Raw genomic sequence first — 23,436 nt, 5'->3', positions numbered from 1 at the left:
GAAATAATACAAATCGGACAAAAATTTGACGCACATAGTGGAGAATATCGTCACAAAATCATACAAGAAATATTCAAAAACACAGAATAGGATCAAATCACACATCACACATTCACACATGGGTACACGGCATTATTATAATACTATTTACACGAACACTAACCCATTATTATTAAATTCAGGATTTACTGCAAATTAGGGAAATCATTCTCTAGATGACACTATCACGCACATCCCAGGTATCAATTTAGAATGTGATGGAATTAAGGTTATCACTTATACGTAGAAATTAACTATACAACGATGTTCAAGGAATATTTTAAACAGAAATCATCCCAATTAAGCAAGTAGAATAACTACAACACAGGTCAAAATATTAGAATACGCGCTTACGGTACATGAGTTGCGGCATTTATTTTTATTCACCTATAATGTCGTGGCTCTCGATTACTCTGCACTGAAGTTCGAAGAAATCATGTCCAGTGACACATCTCTTCCCAAAATTGACTCTAATGGATGCATAAATTATTACTCAAAATATAATGTCCATCTGCAAGTCATACTCAAATTTATAGCGCAGAAAACATACATAATTCGTCATTACTCCGTCCGGAGAATTGCCATGTCCCAGGCTTACTTTACATAAAGTGAGCACACGATAATACTTTCCAAGAATAACTAACATTAAACCCATGACCTTATTAAATCATTTTAGCCCGTAATTAGGTTTAATTATTTTTACTCATTATTATTATTATTATTATATTCCTGACCGTGCATAATCTCACTCGCAAAGCTGTCGTATGAAGTTATTCGGATGACTCTAAACAAACTCGAACCCACAAACATGTCGTACGATCGTAGAATGAAATTCTACACTAAGAAAAACACTAGAACACTGTCCTAATTTGTCTCAATTAATTTTCAAATTATTTCAAAACCAATCAAAATTAACGCGGGGTTCATTTAATTTTTTATTTCTCCTGCCTTCTAAATTCTTAGGACAGTTGAGGTCTCTCTCGATGACATACACTCATTTCTAACTAATAGAACAAATACACACTCATTCCAGAGCACTAACTACCTCTCACCAAAGAAAGAAGAATGAAAAGTCTAACTACTGCAAAACTAACAGAAATCTAAATGAATAAGGTAAGGCTACGTTTACAAACATTTTACAAAGATAGAAAGAAATTGAATTCTTAAAGAATACTCATGTGGCTGGTGTGAACTGGATTCTGGCTGATGACCTAGCACGTGGTCACATCACCTTCCATCGAACGAAGTCTCGCCCATGTCCGACGCCTTACATGTTTAGTGACTCATGGAGGAGCTGAAGATACACAGGAACTTGTAGTATTCTTCGCGGAACTGGATAACCATCTTGCAGTGAACTCGAACCATGGACCTTCCTTCTTCCAAGTTCTCGTAGAAAGCTGAAACTAACAAAAGTCTTAGCAATAGCCCAGGATACACACACACGATGCTTTATAATTTGGATGTAGACACTTATCTTAGGATAACCCTAAATAAAATCGTAGCTAAATTTTCCGAGTGTCTGAATTGCTGTTTATACAGTCCTCGATGCCTTCTCTAATGTAAAGTCTTCCAGTGAAGCAAACGACGTCCAGTCTCTTCCGTAGCTGCAGTCAGAGTAATGCTCAAATTTAGCGTCCCGAAGTACAAAAGCCTCTATAAAATTTTCCTCTGGAATTACCATTAATTTCCTATCCTAAGACGTAGGTGTGTCCCTTAATTACATCTAATTGGTGGATTTGTTGCATTCCTGTGAAGATTGTCATTTTTATTGGCTGCTCCAGTTTCACGTCACTTGACTTTCCATTTATTGATCGATTGAGATCAGGCTGCTCGCCGGGTCACGTGGTACGCACACATGTGTTTGAAGGCCACATAACAGGAATTTCACCCTGCTTCCTCGTTCTCTTGGTAGGTCGGGAAAAACCGGTCCGCAAGTGGCTGGCTCGCACTAGCACGGAAGTACAGAATCTCACCCTCTTGGCGATTAAATAATGTTCCAACACGCTGATGAAATAAATAATTTTCCTTTTACTAAATTATTACCACTTTTGAAGGGGACACTATGTAGTGTTTTGTGTATTTGTTGCTTATCACTATTTTGTAAATGAGATTAATTTCTTTTTGGAAATCCTTTTTGGACAAAGGGATGTTAAAGGCTCTATTTAACATGCTTAAAAAGGAACTCCTTTTATGTGCTTCAGGATGGTGTGACTCTTTTCGTATGGTATTTATGGTTTGGGTCGGTTTTCTAAAGATTGAAAAGGATAAATTTTCTTCTTTTCTTTCAACGGTTAGATCCAGGAAATTTAGTTTTTTATTGTTCTCAGTTTCTAATATGAATTTTATGAAAGGGCCTAAACTATTAATTTGATCTAATAAATTAGCGCTGCTATTGATCTGTTCATCAATAATTGCAAAAAAGTCATCAAAAAACCTTAGCCAGATGATAATACCTTTTCCTTCATTTAAAATTTTATGTTTTTCTAAATGATCCATGTATATTTCAGCAAGGATACCTGATGCTGGGGATCCCATTGGGAGACCTCTCTGTTGGTATACTGTGTTATTGAAGGAGAAATAATTATTGTTAAGGGTAAATTCTAGGAGTAGCATAAATTCTATACCGAGCTCGATAGCCGCAGTCGCTTAAGTGCGGCCAGTATCTAGTATTCGGGAGATAGTAGGTTCGAACCCTACTGTCGGCAGCCCTGAAGATGGTTTTCCGTGGTTTCCCATTTCCACACCAGGCAAATGCTAATATTAAATGCTGGGGCTGTACCTTAATTAAGGCCACGGCCGCTTCCTTCCCACTCCCTGCCCTTCCCTGTCCCATCATCGCCATAAGACCTATCTGTGTCGGTGCGACGTAAAACAACTAGCAAAACAAAAACAAAATTCTTCTATTTCATGATTACTAAGTTTCTTGTGTGTCCTTAAGTTGTTCTTAACCCTCAACTGGTATCATACGTCTGTGAGACGGTTGAAAATTTTCCCAAGGCCATCACCTCTCCTATCCTCAGCCTACTGCTTTCTTCCCTTGTGTACCTCTCAGTTGGAATGTTGTTTCCCTGCAGGGAAGGTGATGTAACGCTCGCTTTGTTTCACCTTGAGTAAGTGCGTATTAAACTTATCGCGCCGTCTGACAGACGTATGATACCAGTTCCGTGACTATTGTTCGCGAATGACGTTATTCAGTATTGAGTGTTTATTAAGATAATGGCTAGGCTTCATTTTATGAAGACACTTGCCAAGTCACTGGTCTACCCTCAGATGCATTGGAAGCTTACTGAGGTGAAGAAAATTCCACGTGAACTGACATTCTGCATGAGGAGGATTCATCGGATTGATGACGAACAAGAGGAACCTGAATTCTTCGAGGTTCGTAAAACGTGCTACTTTTGTGATCCTCAACTGAAAAGAAGAACGAAGTACCAGTGCCAGAAGTGCGGAAAACCGATCTGCTTGGAGTGCGCCAAAAAACTATATCCTGTGATAAGGAAAATTGTGCTTTCTAACAAACAGTGATTTTTAACCTTAAAATTTAAATTTGTTTCGAGTTTTCCAGTAATTTTATGTTTTGTTTGTATGGTCTTTGTATAATACTGATATATCAGCGAAATAATCGTAATAATATTATTTTCTAGATTTTTAAGAAAAGCGGAAGCGTCCACATTTTTGGGGCATCGTTCTAATATTTTTTAATTTTTTTCTGGGTTTGTAATTTTTTTTCTTCTACTTTTTGCACTGACATGTTTGCAAACATATATTTAAAGGAATTCAGTTGAATAAATAACAAACAATTAAGAACAAATTGTTTCATTTAAAAGTAAATATCTGGAGTCTGAGAGACGTATGATACCAGTTGAGGGTTAATTATGTCTAGGGTTTCCTTTGTAGGAATGGTAGAATACATATTACTAACGTCGAATGAGTTCAAGGTGAAAGATATCTTTAGTTTAGTGTTCTCAATAATTTTTCAAAATTCTATTGCATTTCTAATTGTATTCTACTTTGGAAAGTATAGTGTTTTTTTTTTAAAAGGAAATTATTGATAAATTTAGAGGTTTTCTAGGTAGGGCTGTTTTTGAAGTTAATAATTGGTCTTATAGGTGTGTCGGGTTTGAGTATCTTAGGTTAAGCTCTTGCTGTAGGCAGTCTTGGGTTCATATTAACTAAGCCTGATATTTCGTTGTCATTAAGGATAAAACTAATGTTTTTGGGTATTTGTTTCAGTTTTCTTTGGACAGAGTTAGTAGGGTCTTTTTTGATTTTTGTGAAAGTATTATCTGGAAAAAAAAAAGCTTCGGTTTTTTCTACGTACTCTTTCTTGTGCATTATGAAATGGCGTATGGCTTTTAGTTCTGGGAGTGTCTGAAGACATGTTCAGCTCGCCAGATGCAGGTCTTTTGATTTGACACCCATGGGTGACCTGCACATCTTGAGGATGAAGTGATGATGAAGGCAACACATACACCCAGCCCCAACGAAATTAACCAATGATGGTTAAAATTCTCTACCCTGCCGGGAATCGAGCCCGGGACTGCTGTGACCAAAGGCCAGTACGTTAACCGTTTAGCCATGGAACCGGGCATAATAACTGACACATTACCTTTATCTGCCTATGTGATTATAATGTCATTTATTTTTTGTTTTGAGCCTTTAAGGTCTTTAGAAGGTAAATGGGTCATATTATCTTTCTGATCTTTAAATAATACTTGAAGCTTCTTTTTAATTTCGAATTTAATTTCAGGTTATTGATCTACTGGGAGTTAACTCGTTCTACTTCAGCAATGGTTGTTATATATTGCTTTTGGTTATATGGACTAGACCAATTATGTTTGGGTCCTTTACTAATGATCTGTAAACTCATTGTCCTCAAAAACATCATCAGTTAGATTCTTGGTTGGAGGATGAAGGTAAAAGGTTAGGTTGGGTTTGGTATTAATGGGGGATTCTTTTGACTGATTTATACTTTTTTGATTTGGAGTAAGATTGTGAAGTTTTTTGTTCAAGGTTTCTTGTTTCTTATCTAAGATGTTTTAAATTTGGTATTACCATATCTCAAAGAGGAATCCCATTCAATAGGGGCCATAAGGGTAGAAAAGAGTTTAGAAAAGGCTTTTTTCTGTATAGGAACTTAATTTCATTTTTGATCCATAAGTTGTTAGTTTTTTCTTGAGTAGCTGTATGCCATTTAGTTGTACAGGGTTTACTCTGTACTGATTTTAGAAATTTAGGAGTGAGTTTTTGATATAAAAAGTTGATGTCTTTGCCAATTTTTGACACTTTAAACTTTACGTTCAAAAAGGTGTTTGATCACTTTTTTGCCTGGTTGGCTAAATTACAGCGTATAAATCTCGTATTTTGTTCTGTATTGGCTCAACATAACTAAGGTTATGTTATAAGGAGATTCCCATCTTCCACCTTTTTCTATGTACTCTTTCTTGTGCATAATAACTGACACATTACCTTTATCTGCCTTTGTGATTATAAGGTCGTAGTCATTTTTTTTTTTTTTTTTTTAAGCCTTTAAGGTGTTTAGCAGGTAATTCTTTTATCTTATCATTATCATAATCATCACAAGTGTTTTATTTGTCTTGTCAATTTTTGTTAAATCTTTTAGTTGAAGATGTTGCATAATTGGAACGAAACATGTTCTATTTAATATTATATTCAGCGATTAAGCTGGGTTATGTTATGTAAATAATAAACTAGCTATAAGAAACTGACAAGTATCGGAAGGTGGGAATCTCCTTGTAACATAACCTTAGATAGCTCTACATATCCAACATTATTTTGTTAAATACATGAAGGTTTAAAGAAAGAAAGATGCAGCGTTAATTCATATTCCATGACTACATCGTTTTAGAACTCCTCATCTCGCCCACAATTTCATAATTAATCAAGGAAATACAAGGTGCATAAAAGCGAGAATTCTCGTAGCCCATCATCTACTCTCGGTTGTCCCCTACTGTCAGCTGAGAAACTACAAGAATTCTCGGTGCTCATCACCTATGTGGCATATCAGATAATGAATCTACATATAAATGTTGAAATATTTTGTCATCACGTAGGGCACGTTGCCATAGGCGTGCCATTTCGTACAATGATTCTCAGCTTGTAAGAACACTCGTATATATATGTTTTCATGGCTACAGAGATCGTACAATTAAAAAAATACATCGACACTAAAATCTACAATCCCTCTACTCCATGACATGATTGAAAGTGGTTAAAAACATAGCGAACAGATACCACAACAAGCTAAAAAACGATGCCCATCCGTAAAAATGCGGATATCTCCAGGGCTGGTCGTCAATGTGTTAAAAACTCATTGTAATATTGGCAGCTCGGAATCTGTTGCTCCATGCTGTTTGCATAATTTCATCGCTTAGACACGATGCTTACAAAGTTATGAAAAGTGATCAGCCGGTTACAATGTTATGCTAGAGATTGTGATATTGAACTCTGGGAGTATTATCGCTGGAGTAAATTACACATGTATTTTGGTTTTCTGAGCACTGCAACTTTTTGATGACTACTGATAAATAAAATCATGAATAAAAATATATAAATAAAATTACTCAAAAACTTAATAAAATTAATAAGCATAATTAACCGAAATGTCCGTAGTATGGGCGCCAGAGTTCACCAGATTGGATCCCTCGAATTTAGATAAGAGCATGATAAACTTTATATCCCAGGGCGTGTACATAATGCTGCTTACTGGTACATCTGCTGCAAGCCTTACCTAACCTCCTGAAAACGACTAATTAGGTAGGAACTGCACCTAGGTTCATCAATAACACTGATTCTAAAATAGCTAACTATATTCTGAACAAATTCCGTGCATGAGCACCTCATCAACATACAATATTATACATATAATACACACATAAAATATTGCTGGAAGACTCCATATTTACAACAACAACAATAATGAAATCGTGGGAAAACGAAAGCGAGAACTAAGCTACCATTTGTAGATAGTCCGATGAACAATGTACATGTATGAAGATAAATACCCTTCACTGTCTCTATATCAATTCGACTTACCGATTCTCATAATCGGCAGTTATCACATCACACAGATACTGTACCTTGTACTACTGTGTTCACATATTTTAACACTTGTTGTAAAGATATATACACACGTCTGTCGATCCTCAACATAAATTATGGAAAGTCTGAGATAGCTTTCACCAACATATAATGCTAGGCCGCCACAAGTGCTACAATACTTAATGCGCAAGCACTCTCCACAATCAGCTACTTTCCACGAACATAACAAGACTACGCTCCACGAACGTTTGAAGTCCAGTCCATTGCAGCCGTGTCACTCCAGTATCGTGTATCAGCACCACTTCCTTCCTGTACAGTGCGTCAGTTGTAGTTCTCTTATACAGTGTCACTGGTTGTAGTTATCTTCCTTCTCGTTCCTTTACAATCACCCTGGTTGCCGCCGTATGATCAACCTTTATAGACATCAACATCCCCCTCCTCTCAGATGATACGTCTGGATTGGTGCTTGCCAGCCAGTCATGAGTGAACCTCTTGTCAAGACATGCCCTGAACTTCTCCTTTCTCCCAAGAGATAAACAAACACTCGGGAGTTTTACAGGAATCATCGAATTTCCCTGGTACAACAACAAGCTCATCTCATCAGGCTGGGATATATACATGACTCATTGAATATCCCGACACAAGTACATCACAACAAACACTGGGGTATCCACATGACTCAACCAAATTACCAGAGTTATTAAAGCAATATTTTCCCACTCGTGGAAAACAAATTACTCATACCTACATATGTGGATATCTTCCAGCTTACCAATATAAATGGCAAAATATACAAATGAAATACTGATAATAATAATGATGATAATAATAATAATAATAATAATAATAATAATAATAATAATAATAATAATAATAATAAATCGAATACTGACAATAATATCTCTAACTTCTACATATAATTCGGGGGTGTGATATATGTACTATCACATAACGCCCCCTTGGTGAATCGATGATATCACATATTATGATTCACCATAAAACAGAACTTCATACATAACTGAACACTTAATTTACTGTAATAATGATATATACATTGCGTCTACTGCATTGTATTCGCACACACAAAATACAATTTGTCCAAACAATAATAATAATATGGCTATATACACACAACTCTGATTGTTTCATATACCATTGAATACAATCCCTTCTTACTACAGTACACTTAACTCAAAATTGATAATATATACATCCAAGGTGCAGATCCTATCTCTTATATCTGCGAAGGCTATAGATATAAATGTCACAAGAACCTTGTCGTCAGAGGTTTGAAACTGGTAAGCACACTTGCCTATTCTGCTGTCCACAGTATACGTACCCTAATATAAATGAAAAGAACTATACAAAAACTTAACATCAGCATCGATAAGCGAGGAATGCGTACCGTAATAAAATCCGAACACATCTCTAATACAATCTATCTCACACACAAACATTCATCCCATCGAGTCACACAAGATTCATACAAGCTTTCATTCAGAACATTCGTAACAAAGAAATCCCTATTTCTGAAATATTTGCGAATCTTACTACGTTTACTCTTCCACAAGACCATAATTAATGCAAGTAAACAGATCACATACTTTTTCACACATTCCACATCGAAATCATACAACACGTCATTCAAATCGTTCACACATCTCTCAGAATTAAATAAAACATTACGCACTCGCTTGGATAGACTTTCTTTCATTTCACGCACATATCCATTCTCACTTTCCTTAAACATTCCCAACACACGCACATAGTCTCTGACACAAAAATTTCTCACAAAATCTTCAAATCCTGAATCACCATACAATTTACCACCCTTCCGATGAATGCCCTTAAGCACAAAACTTGACGTACAATTCGCTTCAAACAACCCTTCACGAACAACGGTCATAGTTAACACACACTTATCACACATATGTACTTCAGTTACCTCATTCACACCACACTTAGCACACGTACCATCACTCACGCTCACCCTACTACTGAAATCATCACCATAATTCACTTCGAGATCAGAATCATTACTACTTAATGCCATAACAATCAATCCATCTTCACCACATTCCATACCGGCTCCTACTCGCACTACCTTCATGCCAACAACACTGCTACTCTCTACTCTCTTACTAGAAGTTTCATTAATCTCAGAGTCACCATTTTCACACATAATGGACCTAACTTTACTCTCCTCACGTACACTTAAATCAACAAAAACATCCTTATGATGTATACTCCGTAAACACTCTTCACTCACAAAACAACCTTCATCAACTTCACAAAAAACTTCACTTTCAATTTCAGAAACTTCCACAAGATTATCGATCGCAACACCGCTATTACCATCACCACTAGCACAAAGTAAGACCTCCGACACATCATTCTTACTTTCATCACGCCCCCTATTCTGAAAATCTCTCTGATAAATGATTTCACTCTCTACTTTATCAAATGCCTCCCTTAACACTTTACCTCTCTCATAAATCTTACTGGACACACCAACATACATATTATCGATTTTACTAGACAGTTGAACATGCTGACTATCAATCTTACTGTTAACAACATTTAATTTATCCTTGAACTCCTTACTGAACTGATTAAGTAACGATTGAAGCATACTAAGAGTTAAAGTCGCCCCTTGATCTCCTACATGTTGAGTCTGGGACGGGTTACTAGATTCCTCACCTATCGTTGCCAACTGATCTTCACTACTATTAGCCATTTCGCTACTCTCACTTAAATTCGACAGACTCAATGTGGTGGAATTCTTTTGACTTCTCCTTTCCTGATTCTTAGTACTAGCAACTTTAACGACCTCTCTATTTCTCAATTGTATAATACTCGACTCGCTAAAACATTTCTTCATACTCCAAAATACACATGAAACACTTCACTGACATAGCTTTCTGAATTCCAACCACACCTGACAAGTGCACCTATGCTTATAAGCCTAACAGATGTACCAATCATTCAGCCACACGTTGGGAAGCCAATTGTAACTTTTTGACGATAATAATAAATAAAATCATGAATAAAAATATATAAATAAAATTACTCAAAAACTTAATAAAATTAATAAGCATAATTAACCGAAATGTCCGTAGTATGGGCGCCAGAATTCACCAGATTGGATCCCTCGAATTTAGATAAGAGCATGATAAACTTTATATCCCAGGGCGTGTACATAATGCTGCGTACTGGTACATCTGCTGCAGGCCGTACCTAACCTCCTGAAAACGACTAATTAGGTAGGAACTGCACCTAGGTTCATCAATAACACTGATTCTAAAATAGCTAACTATATTCTGAACAAATTCCGTGCATGAGCACCTCATCAACATACAACATTATACATATAATACACACATAAAATATTGCTGGAAGTCTCCATTTTTACAACAACAACAAAAATAATGAAAATCGTGGGAAAGCGAAAGCGAGACCTAAGCTACCATTTGTAGATAGTCCGATGAACAATGTACATGTATGAAGATAAATACCCTTCACTGTCTCTATATCAATTCGACTTACCGATTCTCATAATTGGCTGTTATCACATCACACAGATACTGTACCTTGTACTACTGTGTTCACATATTTTAACACTTGTTGTAAAGATATATACACACGTCTGTCGATCCTCAACATAAATTATGGAAAGTCTGAGATAGCTTTCACCAACATATAATGCTAGGCCGCCACAAGTGCTACAATACTTAATGCGCAAGCACTCTCCACATTCAGTCACTTTCCACGAACATAACAAGACTACGCTCCACGAACGTTTGAAGTCCAGTCCATTGCAGCCGTGTCACTCCAGTATCGTGTATCAGCACCACTTCCTTCCTGTACAGTGCGTCAGTTGTAGTTCTCTTATACAGTGTCACTGGTTGTAGTTATCTTCCTTCTCGTTCCTTTACAATCACCCCGGTTGCCGCCGTATGATCAACCTTTATAGACATCAACATCCCTCTCCTCTCAGATGATATGTCTGGATTGGTGCTTGCCAGCCAATCATGAGTGAACCTCTTGTCAAGACATGCCCTGAACTTCTCCTTTCTCCCAAGAGATAAACAAACGCTCGGGAGTTTTACATGAATCATCGAATTTCCCTGGTACAACAACAAGCTCATCTCATCAGGCTGGGATATATACTGTCCGCACACTTTATCTCGATGCATTTGTGTACGGGGTGAGGAGTAAGGAGCGAGCTGTCCCGGTATCGATAGTGCTGCCTGGTGCTGCCAACTGAATGAAAATGAAATCTGAATTGAATCGAGAATATGATCTATCGATATGAAATTTCTAAACCGTTATCATCTTAAGCCAACAACTATGTCACATACACATTATATAACATTATAAAACATATCTCTCGATGCAAATCTTGTTCCTAGCATGAATTCTATACTTTGACTTTGATGTGTAAACAACAACAGTACTAGTACGTAAAGTTTACGCCAGATGTCGCACAATGATGCTTAAGCGATTCATAGTTTGTGTTGCAAAGGTTGCCAGTATGAATCTCGAAGATCGCCGAGGTCGACCGATTCAGCACTAGGATGTAAATGCACCAAGATAAAGTGTGCGGACAGTACATGACTCATTGAATATCCCGACACAAGTACATCACAACAAACACTGGGGTATCCACATGACTCAACCAAATTACCAGAGTTATTAAAGCAATGTTTTCCCACTCGTGCAAAACAAATTACTCATACCTACATATGTGGATATCTTCCAGCTTACCAATATAAATGGCAAAATATACAAATGAAATACTGATAATAATAATGATGATAATAATAATAATAATAATAAATCGAATACTGACAACAATATCTCTACCGGGCGAGTTGGCCGTGCGCGTAGAGGCGTGCGGCTGTGAGCTTGCATCCGGGAGATAGTAGGTTCGAATCCCACTATCGGTAGCCCTGAAAATGGTTTTCCGTGGTTTCCCATTTTCACACCAGGGAAATGCTGGGGCTGTACCTTAATTAAGGCCACGGCCGCTTCCTTCCAACTCCTAGGCCTTTCCTATCCCATTGTTGCCATAAGACCTATCTGTGTCGGCGCGACGTAAAGCCCCTAGCAAAAAAAAAGTAATAATAATATCTCTAACTTCTACATATAATTCGGGGGTGTGATATATGTACTATCACAGCATTGATGGTTACAAATCGTTGGGTATAAAAGCAGGCGATGCAATGTCATCAGCATACAGCAGTCAGTTATCCTGGAAACATTGGTTAACCTTTACTAGCGATCACGCCAAGTTGCAGATTCGCACACTGAAGTGATGTCCATGCCTAGATTGTTTGAAGATGTCATCTCGTAGATCATAGCGGCAAAATGACGGCAAAGACACCACCCTGTTGCAATTGAGAAACCTATTGCTGAAATAAGCTCCGTCTGTGGAGCAGTTAGTGTTGACATCCAAATCGCAAGTCCTGGCAGGCATGATCAGATTTTTGAAGGATGGGAAATGCCCCTTCCTTCATCAATTCATGATGTACAATGTTGGCATCTAAGGAATCTTTGGTAACAAATTTGGTGTTACCAAACTCAGCCATACATTACCCTTTAGAGTTCTAGTTTCTTTGTCATCTGGTAAAAAGAAGAAGAAGAAAAAAGAGAGGAACATTGAAATTGACACTTACACAACCGAAATTCCTTCACATGGTAGCCGCGATCATAATGAAGAAAAAACGAATCTTCTATTTCTTTCACATCTTATGACTGCCAGGAAACAGGGTTATATGACTGCTAGTGATGAGAAATCTTGGAAGGAAGACAGGAGGACAATGGGTCCACGAAATTCATCAAGATCTCAAAGCAGCTGGACTCGAGATAGTAGATGCAGAGACTGAAATTAACACCCTGCTTACGACTCACAATTTTCAGCAGAAATGAAACATAGGAGGGCTCTGGAGATTCCAGACAAATGAAAAAGTATTGGGCAGTAAACAGTACAACTTTCAAAGAGAAAGTGAACGTGGAACGACTCAAGTGGTCCAAGGTGGCCAATAAATGTAAAAATATATATTATTATTGTTATTATTATTATTATTATTATTATTATTATTATTATTATTATTATTATTATATTATATTATATTATATTCATACACTTCTCCACAGGAAATATGGGTAGTAATGGGGCACGGGATGCACCAAGTGCCTTACATAATTAAACTATTTACACATTATAATACAAACGTTGATGTACAGGTATATACAAAACTGTAGATCACGGGATCTTCATTCTTGCGAGAGGAATGATCGCACAATGTTGCATGTTGACAGGAGGACAGAATGTTGCATAATTTTGTAGATGTTCGGTGGAAGACCCAGTTCTCGCAGACTCTTGTGAAGTGTGTGTGGAATGAGGCCGTTGACTGACAGAATCACAGGAACTATTCGTACCAGTTTCATCTTCCAGATCCTCTTTATCTCTTCTGCAAGTTCTTTGTACTTGGAGATTTTTTCACTGTACTTCCTGTCAATGTTGGTGTCATTGGGGATAGCGATGTCAATAATGAAAGTCGTCCCAGTTTTCTTGTTTACCAGTATTATTATTATATTATTATATTATTATTATATTATTATTATATTATATTATATTATATTATATTATTATTATTATTATTATTATTATTATTATTATTATTATTGTTATTGTTGTTGTTATGATTGCTGAACTTATCTGTTTTCCTGTATATACCCAGCATTAACTTTTATGATACATAATTTTGTGGGTATTTTTGATCTGACAGAAATGAATGCAATTTACGCTTTGCCAGCTTTTCATAGTCTTCTTAGTTTCTTTTTCTTCTGCTTCTTGCCCAATAGTTGTTCATCCTCAATGATTGTGCATGTCTCCGGTCCTCTGACCATGCTGATTGTTTGGGTTTCCTTTCTTGTTCCTTAAATCCCCGTGTTTGATGTTTTGTTTTCCCTTTCGATCTTGTAGATTTGGCGATCCTAATTCAGTGAAGTCTTTCTCTAATAATTTGTACCACTTTGGCCTAGTGGCCTTGTTTTGTAGAAATGTGTAAATTTGATGTGAAAGTCTGTTAGGACTCATTCGTTCCAAATGCCCTGCAAATTGGGTTTATCGCATTCGAATTGCATCTGTAATTTTGGAAGTGTCCTTGTATATTTCACTGTTAGGTTTAGGGTAATGAGTTCCGTTTGATTCTTGGTCCTAAGATTTTTCTCATGATTATTCGTTCTTTAATTTATAATTGTTCCTTTAATCCCTTTTTTGTAGGTTGAGAGTTTCCACAGTGTAGAGTGCTTCTGGTTTAACTATTGTATTGTAATGTCATATGTTATTGTTCCATGAAAGACATTGTTCATTGTAAACCGTTTTTGTTAGTTGGAAAACAGTTTCCGTCTTTTGAATTATTGAAGTTATGGATTTCCTTTCGTTACAATTTTCTGTAATCCATTCACCTAGGTACTTGAAGTCATTCACCCTTGAGATTTTGTTAGTGCCAATGATAAGTTCTTGTGGTGCATTTTTGATGTCGGTCATTAGTTTTTTCGTATTATATTTGAAGTCCGATTTTTGCTGCTTATTCTTGTAGAATATCAAGTTGCTTTTGTGCATCTGGTATGTTTTTGGCTATAAGTGCCATATCATCAGCAAAGGCTAGACCACTATTTTTATACCTTTATTCTTAGGTCCTAAATGGTGAGATGGTGCACCTGCTTTGCTCCATTCTCTGACAACCTTTTCAAGAGCACAATTGAAATGTAATAGAGATACCCCATCCCCTTGTTACACTCCTGTGTTTATTTGAAATTCCTGACTATATTCACCCATAAACTTTACTTTAGCTGTAGTTTCGGTAAGCGTTTCCTTGATAATATTTCTTGTTGTTTGATCTACGTCTAAATTCTGATAAAAACATTAAGGAGTGATTCTTGATCTATACTGTCATATGCTTTCTTGAAATCAACGAATGTGGTCAGTTTTTGTTTGCTGTGGTACAGAAGCATGCTATTGTATTCTTTAAATTAAGAATTTGCTAAGCACACGACCTTTTTCTAAATCCAGCTTGGTATTCGCCTGATTCTTGGTCTATTTGATGCTTTGCATGGTTCAGGATGATGATTTAAAGAATTTTATAGGTAACCTGAAGGAGAGAGATTCCCCGATAATTATTTGGATCACCGAGCTCGATAGCTGCAGTCGCTTAAGTGCGGTCATTGTCCAGTATTCGGGAGATAGTGGGTTTGAACCCCACTGTCAGCAGCCCTGAAGATGGTTTTCCGTGGTTTCCCACGGCCGCTTCCTTCCCAGTCCCAGCCCTTTCCTGTCCCATCGTCGCCATAAGACCTATCTGTGTTGGTGCGACGTAAAGCCAATAGCAAAAACAAAAAAATTGATCAGTCTTACTTCCTTTTTTAATGTATTGGGTGTATGACCACTGTTTTCCAATCTGTAAGGATTTTTTGGGTTTGCCATATTGTCGACATAATTTCATAAAGTTTCATGATAACATTTTCTCCTGTATTTTTCCATGGTTCTGCCACTATTTGGTCTTGCCCTGAAACCTTGTTGTTTTTCAGTGATTTAATTACTTCCTTAATTTCCTGGACATTTGATGGGGTTGACATCTGGGTTACTTTGGGGAAAGTTGAACATAAACTTCTCCCGCGGTTTTTCACAATTAACGAATTTAGAAACGTATGTTGCCAGGATTTCACAATTAGCACTGTTAGTGTTGGCGATTTCTCCATGTTCATTGGCAAAATGGAGTGGCGGTAGTGAATATTTGGTTAACTGCTGTTTAAAAGTTCTGTAATAATTTCATGAATTATGTTTCTTAAAGACTTCTATAGTTTGCAGTTTTGTATCTTCACTTTGTTTTAGAATTTTCTTATAGATTTTGTTACTGTAGAGATTTCTACAAACAGCAGAAAACAACACTACTAACAAGGACCAGAAAACAGGCTTGGTGGACAGACAAATGTGATTCAGTTTTTCTGTTGCTATCTTAAAGTTTTCATTACCTTTAATGTGTTCTATGTCATACTTTTGTTGAGGAGCTCAGTTTGTAAATTTTCTTTTTCCTGGAATCATGTAGATTGAGAATTTAATAGGATAATGATCAGAGTCCAAGTCTAGTCTTTTTAGGACTTTGAGTTTCATTATTTCTGTTGTATTAGTGCGGAAGATTAGGATGTGGTCCAGTTGATATTCACCTAATAAAGTTTTAGGTGAGTCCGAAGTCTTAGTTTTGGAGGGGTTTTTTCTTGAAGAAAATTGATTTTAAAAATAAGTCATGACTTATGCACATCTCAATAAGTCACATGCCATTCCTATTGGTTTGTTTATGACCAGACCATTTACCAACCCAGTATCTATACTTCTTTTCTTTACTGATTTGGGCATTGAAATCTCCCATGAGTTCTTTAACATGATGCGTTGGAACTTTTTGCATTGCTACACGTGGACCCTGACATGTGGACTCTCTGGCAACAAGCTTAAATGAGCGGAATTGCACCACATATCCGGCCTCTCATGTAACTTCACTCCATCTTCATACCTTCTCTCTCACTCTTAGTGTTAATTCTTTCAGGAACCATTTATTTGTTATTGCAAAATTCCTGCTTTTTTCCTTTCTATTTCCCAGCATTGAGGAATGTCCTCAGTCCCACTGTTATTATTGTTAGGAGGGAGATTAGTTCACTGTAGACCTTTTCTGCTTTAATATCCCACAACATTGATGCTGTTCCTTGGTAATTTCTTACTAAAAATATATTTTTTTAAACTTTTTGCTGTGTCTCTGTCTGGGAGGATGTAAACTAGTCTCTTATTTTCTTTATCTGGAAAATTAACACTCTCAGAAATAACAACCTCACTACAAAACATCCTATGCACATATCGCATAACATATAGAATATAGGACTACTTCTGTTTAAATGAGTTTTTTTATGTAAGGCAGCTTTTGCCATCATATCACTTCCTGTATCAACTTTCTATCATTTTCAATATTCCATGCCAATGATATGAGCCGTTTGGGTTCAGTATATAGATGTATGTATGTATGTATGTATGATCAATTTTGTGTTATGTTGTGACAGGTTTCCTGAAGTGGCCCACCGGCAGCAGAAGATCTGGGAGACTAAACTGAAACAGTTCAGTGAAGTGTTTCCCTGCGAACAGTCTGCTGTGACAGTCAACAGAGTGCACAGTGACTCGGACAGTGAGAGCAGTGTGAAATATAACCATTGCAGTGTTTCCAAAAGAACTAACCCCGTTAGCATAAAAGTTGAACCAATGGATGAACCTCTGAACACTCCTATCAAAGTCGAACCAATGGACACATGACCCTTGCTTACTGTACGGTCTCTGTGATCCTGCATGTAGCGACTACTGAGCTTCTCCATAGCAATGCGTACTGGGTGTAGGTATTTGAATTGAAGTTATCTCAGTGTGGCAGAATATTCATTTTCACTGAGTGTCATTAAGTAGTATGTTGTTTACAACACATTGATTGTAACAATCATTGTATTTCAACATTGAGGAAGTACTGCTAATAACAATTCAGTGTGCTTCCTGAAGGCTCCTTCAGGAAAATTATAATTAGAACCCAGCCTTTTATGCAATAATTGGCTAGAATGCAAAGTTATTTAGGCAAGTAACATGAACTCTTAACCCTTTTGCTCTCAGGCTATTTTCACCAGTCAAGCCCAAAACACTCACGCTATTTTTCATGATTATGCATGTTAAAATGTAAAAAATTGCCGTATAAAGAAATCTCCAGTTACAAAATTGAAAGAATCACAGTAGTACACTATTTAATATCGTTTTAGGAAAAAAATATCCCAAAATTGTTCATGGCATATTTTACTACAAAATAAATTTTGAAATTTGAAAATATATTACAAAAAATAAAAATCGGTTTTCAACTACTTAAAAAGTAATATGTTCTTTAGTGATATTGTTGTTCAGTCATTCTGAAAATAAGAGCATTTAATTCTGTATAATATGATATAATTTTGTATTCTTATTTAGTCATGAGTTATAGCACCTGACGTAAAGAACTGTGCACATACCTTCCGGAGTCAGCATTTGTGTTTTGGAAAACATTCTCCTATCATCAGTACCTGTAAAATCCGAATCACTCTTCTTCTTTATCTGCAGCTTTTCCCACATCTATGGGGTCGCGGGTGCAAACTGTGTCGCACATGTGGATTTGGCTCGTGTTTTATGGCCGGATGCCCTTGCTGACGCCAACCCTATATGGTGGGGAGGTAATCACTATCGCGTGTTACCGTGGTAGTTTGTAGTGTAGTGTGTTGTCTGAATATGAAGAAGAAAGTGTTGGGACAAACACAAACACACAGGCCCCCGGTCAGAAGAATTAATCAACGGCGATTAAAATTCCCGACCTGGCTGCGAATCAAACCCGGGCCCTCTGAACCGAAGGCCTTAACGCTGATCATTCAGCCAATGAATCGGACTGAAATACGAATCAATATCGGCTATAACATCACTGTCATCGTCTAAACCATCTAAATAATCCAAAACATGGGAATTATTTAGCCTAGAACTTGGCCCAGCCATGTAAGAAAATTAGGCCTACTCGTGGCATGAAAATCTAATAACACGAAACGTTAAACTAAAATTCACTTGAGAACACCGATAAATGTAGAATATAAACAAAATATAATAAACAATAATCTGTTATTAAAATGGAAACAATAAAACGAAGGAAAACACTTATTTTGAAGCTTAAATGAGACTGTACTCGCAAGCAACACACTTCAACTCGCCATGCGGTGAACATACGCAGTTTGATAACTTCATTTGTTCCAAACAGGTGAACTTAGTGTCTCTATATCTCGAGAAAATCCAAAAGCTACTATTGATGTCTTTTCCTGACATCTGGGAGTCCATTAAGGTACTTATACAGCCATCCGAACACAAAGCCGATAGATTGGCATGCTGAGTGTTTTAAGCAATACCACTCGAGCCGATAGATCGGCTCGCTGAGCGTATGAGAGTTAAAAGAAAAAGATGATGAAAGTTATATTAAACTGAATTGACCAAATAATCCTAAATAAATATAACATTCAGTCAGCCAGTCAATAGTATTTATTACATATTCATTCTGCATACATGTTTTACCCTATTTTAACGATTTCTACAGAGCATCACTTGGATTCTTCAGATTAACATATGTCTTTTATTAATTTATAGCACAACATAATTGTATACGATTTTTTTTTTTTTTTTTTTTTTTTTTTTTTTTTTTTTTTTTTTTTTTTTTTAAATCTAACGAATACTCTCAATTTGAACTCCACAAAGCGGCACCACTTTACAAGTTTCATATGAAAAAATGCAGTGAACAGACAGCTAAATATAACCTAGTACTAATAGTGTCTCTTATTGCTGACCTGTTTACAAGAATTCCAAAACTGACATTACCATTGCCATCTTCATACCTTCTCTCTCACTCTTTGTGTTAATCCTTTCAGGAACCATTTATTTGTTATTGCAAAATTCCTGCTTTTCCCTTTCTATTTCCCAGCATTGAGGAATGTCAGTCCCACTGGTATTATTGTTAGCAGGGAGATTAGTTCACTGTTGACCTTTTCTGCTTTAATATCCCACAACATTGATGCTGTTTCTTGGTAATTTCTTACAAAAAATATATTTTAAAAAAACTTTTTGCTTGTGTCTGTCTGGGAGGATGTAAACTAGTCTCTTATTTTCTTCATCTGGAAAATTAACACTCACACAAATAACAACCTCACTACAAAACATCCTATGCACATATCGCATAACATATAGAATATAGGACTACTTCTGTTTAAATGAGTTTGTTTATGTAAGGCAGCTTTTACCATCATATCACTTCTCGAAAATCTCAACTCAGCTGAACACCATTTTAAAATTTTGTTGCAACAGATTTCAAGTCCACACAGAAAACAAGCATTACTTTATGAAACTAGCATCCAGTTTCATGAAAAGGAATGGCTTCAGAAGACGGTCGGTGCTCAGGGATTGTACGACCGGAATTATATTACCATACTTTGCTAAAGTTCCTAATTTTACATAACAGACTCAGTAATTTCTTTGGCAGCTGTTTAAAATTGCAGGAATGTTCGTTTTTCTCCTATGAAGTATCCAAATGTTTTAGGGGTGCACGTACCTCCATATCTCCTGAAAAAGGCACTGATTATATATAGTAGAACCTTGATTATACGTTCCCGGAAAGTACGTTTTCCTGTAATATCCATTCAAATTACGTGGTCCCACGAGCATCGTAATTAAATCACATTATAAAAATCCCGCATTATCCGTTCCTTGAAAAAACGATTTCCCGTATCAGCCATTCAGAAATTTCAGTCCCATCAACGCTAAATCCTTGATCACGCGTTTTTCAAAAAACTGTATCTCACGAAAGGACGGCTACGGCATACTTGCGGATGTTGGTGTTAACGTCCAGTCATTGCGGCAATTTGAGGAAGCGGAAAAGCAATCGGCGGTGAACTTGCATAAGGGACCATCTTAGCATCGCATTCGGGTGGTATTGTTTAGAGAATTGAAATCGTAAAGCAGAGAGTGTCCACAACAATTGGAAGGAGACAGAGCGCATTTCGACAGCTGTGCTTGAAGACGGAAGAAGTTTCATCAAATGTTCGTACTTGCAAAGCGTCTACGTTAAATATTTCCAGGGTTAGATGTTTACTTTCTTTTTGTTTTTGTTTTTTCTGAGTGTATCGCTGAACAGGTTTTCGGCACTTCCCTCAAGGCACTGTATAGTCACTGAGCTTTCAGGCAGAAATCTAAACTGCTCCTCCTTAAGTAACACAAATTTAGTATTTTAATATTATCGTATACGATTACGTTATCGAGACCAGAACAGATGTTGCACCTTACATACATAAAGCCATGGGAAGTTTTGGGATTGCCTATTACTGTTTTGGTCCTAATGTAAGACTAGGAATTTCACATTATTGTGTTAAATGTTAAAACCGCAGGTGTTTTTTTTTTTTTTTTGCACGTTACATGTAAAAACCTTTGCATCATTTCACACTCATATCAACTTGAACAGCGGAGCGCGTTTTCCAACTGAGCTCAAGGTCGCGAATAACCATAAATTTGGAAGTTTTGATGATACTTTTTCTCTTTCCAATTTAATCGTGATTAGTGACGGACATAATTGAATGTAATGCATTCGAAAACTTGAGAATCGATACTTACATTCGAAACAATATTCTCGAGTTCAACATAACCTTTAAAAGTCGATGTAGGCCGTAGGCCTAATTTGCGTGGTACAAGATTTCCACAAACTGACTACGAACAGTATACCGGTGATCAAATTACAATAGAAGATTTAAAGAAAAAGGGATTTTGCCATCATGTTGGGTGCTTTTGTATTCAATGTGCTTTATTTTATTAGATTAGAGAATTAAAAATTACTTGTGGTCGATTGTTTGGCTTGATGTTATTAGGTTTTTCGAACAGTTTGGCCGATCAAAGTTGCTGAACTGAAAGAAGTTTTCAGAGGAAACCGATAAAGTTTCCCCGGTAAAACTGAATGTAAAGTTGCGAGACTTTTCAGTCGTGTACCGGCAATTAATGTTTGTAGCCGGCCCCACGGTCGAATTTGCCTGCCTCTCACACGGAGGACCCAGGTTCGATTCCCGGCCAGGTCAGGCATTTTTACCTGGATATGAGGGCTGGTTCCAGGTTCACTCATTCTACGATTACCTTTAATTGAGGCGCTATTTAATGGTGAGATGGCGACCCCGGTCTAGAGAGCCAGGAATAACGGCCGAGAGGATTCGTCACACTGATCATGCATCACCTCATAATTTGCAGGCGTTCGGACCGAGCAGCGGTCGCTTGGTAGGCGGAAGGCCCATTGGGGGTGTAGTTTGGTTTGGTTTAGGGGTGTTTATAAGATTTTAAGTATACATATTTCTTTTTTTGCGATGTTTAGCCAAATTATTTATGGTTCATTCATTCCCGGATTTTCCGTTTTCCCGTGTTGTACGTTTTTTTTACGGTGGTCCCTCCAAAAACGGAGAATCGAGGTTCCACTGTATTGATATAGCTTAGTCAACATATATAAAAACGCTGTATAATGAGGAGTTTCTCAAATTAAAAATTTAAAACAAAATTAAGAATGGAATTTTAAATTCTAATTTGTTTTAAAGATTTAATTTCATTATTCATTGTGCAGTGTTTTTGTACAGTATATCATGACTGGGCTTTATGAGTGTATATGTTGTTTTATATTCTTCTTCTTCATCCATTCCCTTTTCCAGATTCTCTTTGGGTAGGGTAGTGTACCAAAGTCTTCCACCTTACTTGGATCTTTCCACCATTCCTCTACTAGTACTTTATTGCTATCGACTCCTCTATTTGCAATACAGTCCACAACAGAGCTCCTCCATCTCATTCTAGGACGTCCCCTAGGCCTCTTTCCAGTCTCTGTATCCATGAATGTTCTCTTTGGTATTCTCTCTCCTGGCATTCTCATCATGTGTCCAAACCATTTTAGATTTTCTGTTACCTCTCGTCATGATCAAAGTCTTGATTTTCACAATACTAGTCTTCATTCCAAAATTTCTTATCTCCTCATTCCATAAATCAACTTGTGTCTGTACTTCCTCTTCATTATATCCCCAAACTACAATGTCATCAGCAAAGAGCATAGATGTTGTGTTATCATTGAATAATATTTATAAAGTTGTTCTTAAGAAATGAAAGAAATGCACTGTAGCACTCTTTAAAATAGTACAGAACATGTATCATGAATATGTAATAAATAATATTAACTGACTGATTGAATGTTGAAATGAAATGAAATGGCGTATGGCTTTTAGTGCTGGGAGTGTCCGAGGGCATGTTCGGCTCGCCAGATGCAGGTCTTTTGATTTTCCACCCATGGGCGCCTGCGCACGTCATGATGAGGATGAAATGATGATGAAGATGACAAATTCACCCAGCCCCCATGCTAGCGGAATTAACCAATTATGGTCAGAATTCCTGACCCTGCTGGGAATAGAACCCGGGACCCCTGTGATCAAAGGCCAGCACACTAACCATTGAGCCATGGTTTAGTAAAATAAATTTGGATCCTAACCTGTTGCTGCATAAAAGCCCAGGCTCTAGTTATCATCCCTAGAGCCAATAAGCGATCCTCTCCCAACAGCTGTGTTTTGTGATTACTTGCCTTCCCTGCTATAAATATAATTCCTCAATTTTTATATAAGTACTCTGTGTGGAAAACCTAGAGCAACGTAATGCAGATTAAGGAAACCGTAGAGAACTCTGTATGT

The 23,436-nt window shown here is 37.0% G+C and overlaps 1 protein-coding gene across 2 annotated transcripts in view; it reads left to right on the top strand.

Moving 5' to 3' along the window:
• The window catches only part of Polr3E (RNA polymerase III subunit E), a 125,010-nt gene extending 106,507 nt beyond the window's left edge, over positions 1-18,503 (top strand). Inside the window, exon 9 of one of the 2 annotated variants that reach the window (XM_067149305.2) lies at positions 17,218-18,503. In XM_067149305.2, coding sequence (XP_067005406.2) covers positions 17,218-17,464 — 247 coding nt within the window. In that variant the 3' untranslated portion in view covers positions 17,465-18,503. The remainder of the gene's footprint in view (positions 1-17,217) is intronic. The other variant, XM_067149306.2, reaches the window with a different exon arrangement.
• Positions 18,504-23,436: the final 4,933 nt, after the last annotated feature.

Source organism: Anabrus simplex, chromosome 6 (genome assembly GCF_040414725.1).
Source record: "Anabrus simplex isolate iqAnaSimp1 chromosome 6, ASM4041472v1, whole genome shotgun sequence".
Classification (NCBI taxonomy): domain Eukaryota; kingdom Metazoa; phylum Arthropoda; class Insecta; order Orthoptera; family Tettigoniidae; genus Anabrus; species Anabrus simplex.
Note: the sequence above shows the minus strand (reverse complement) of the source record. Positions and strands in the feature narration are given on the sequence as shown.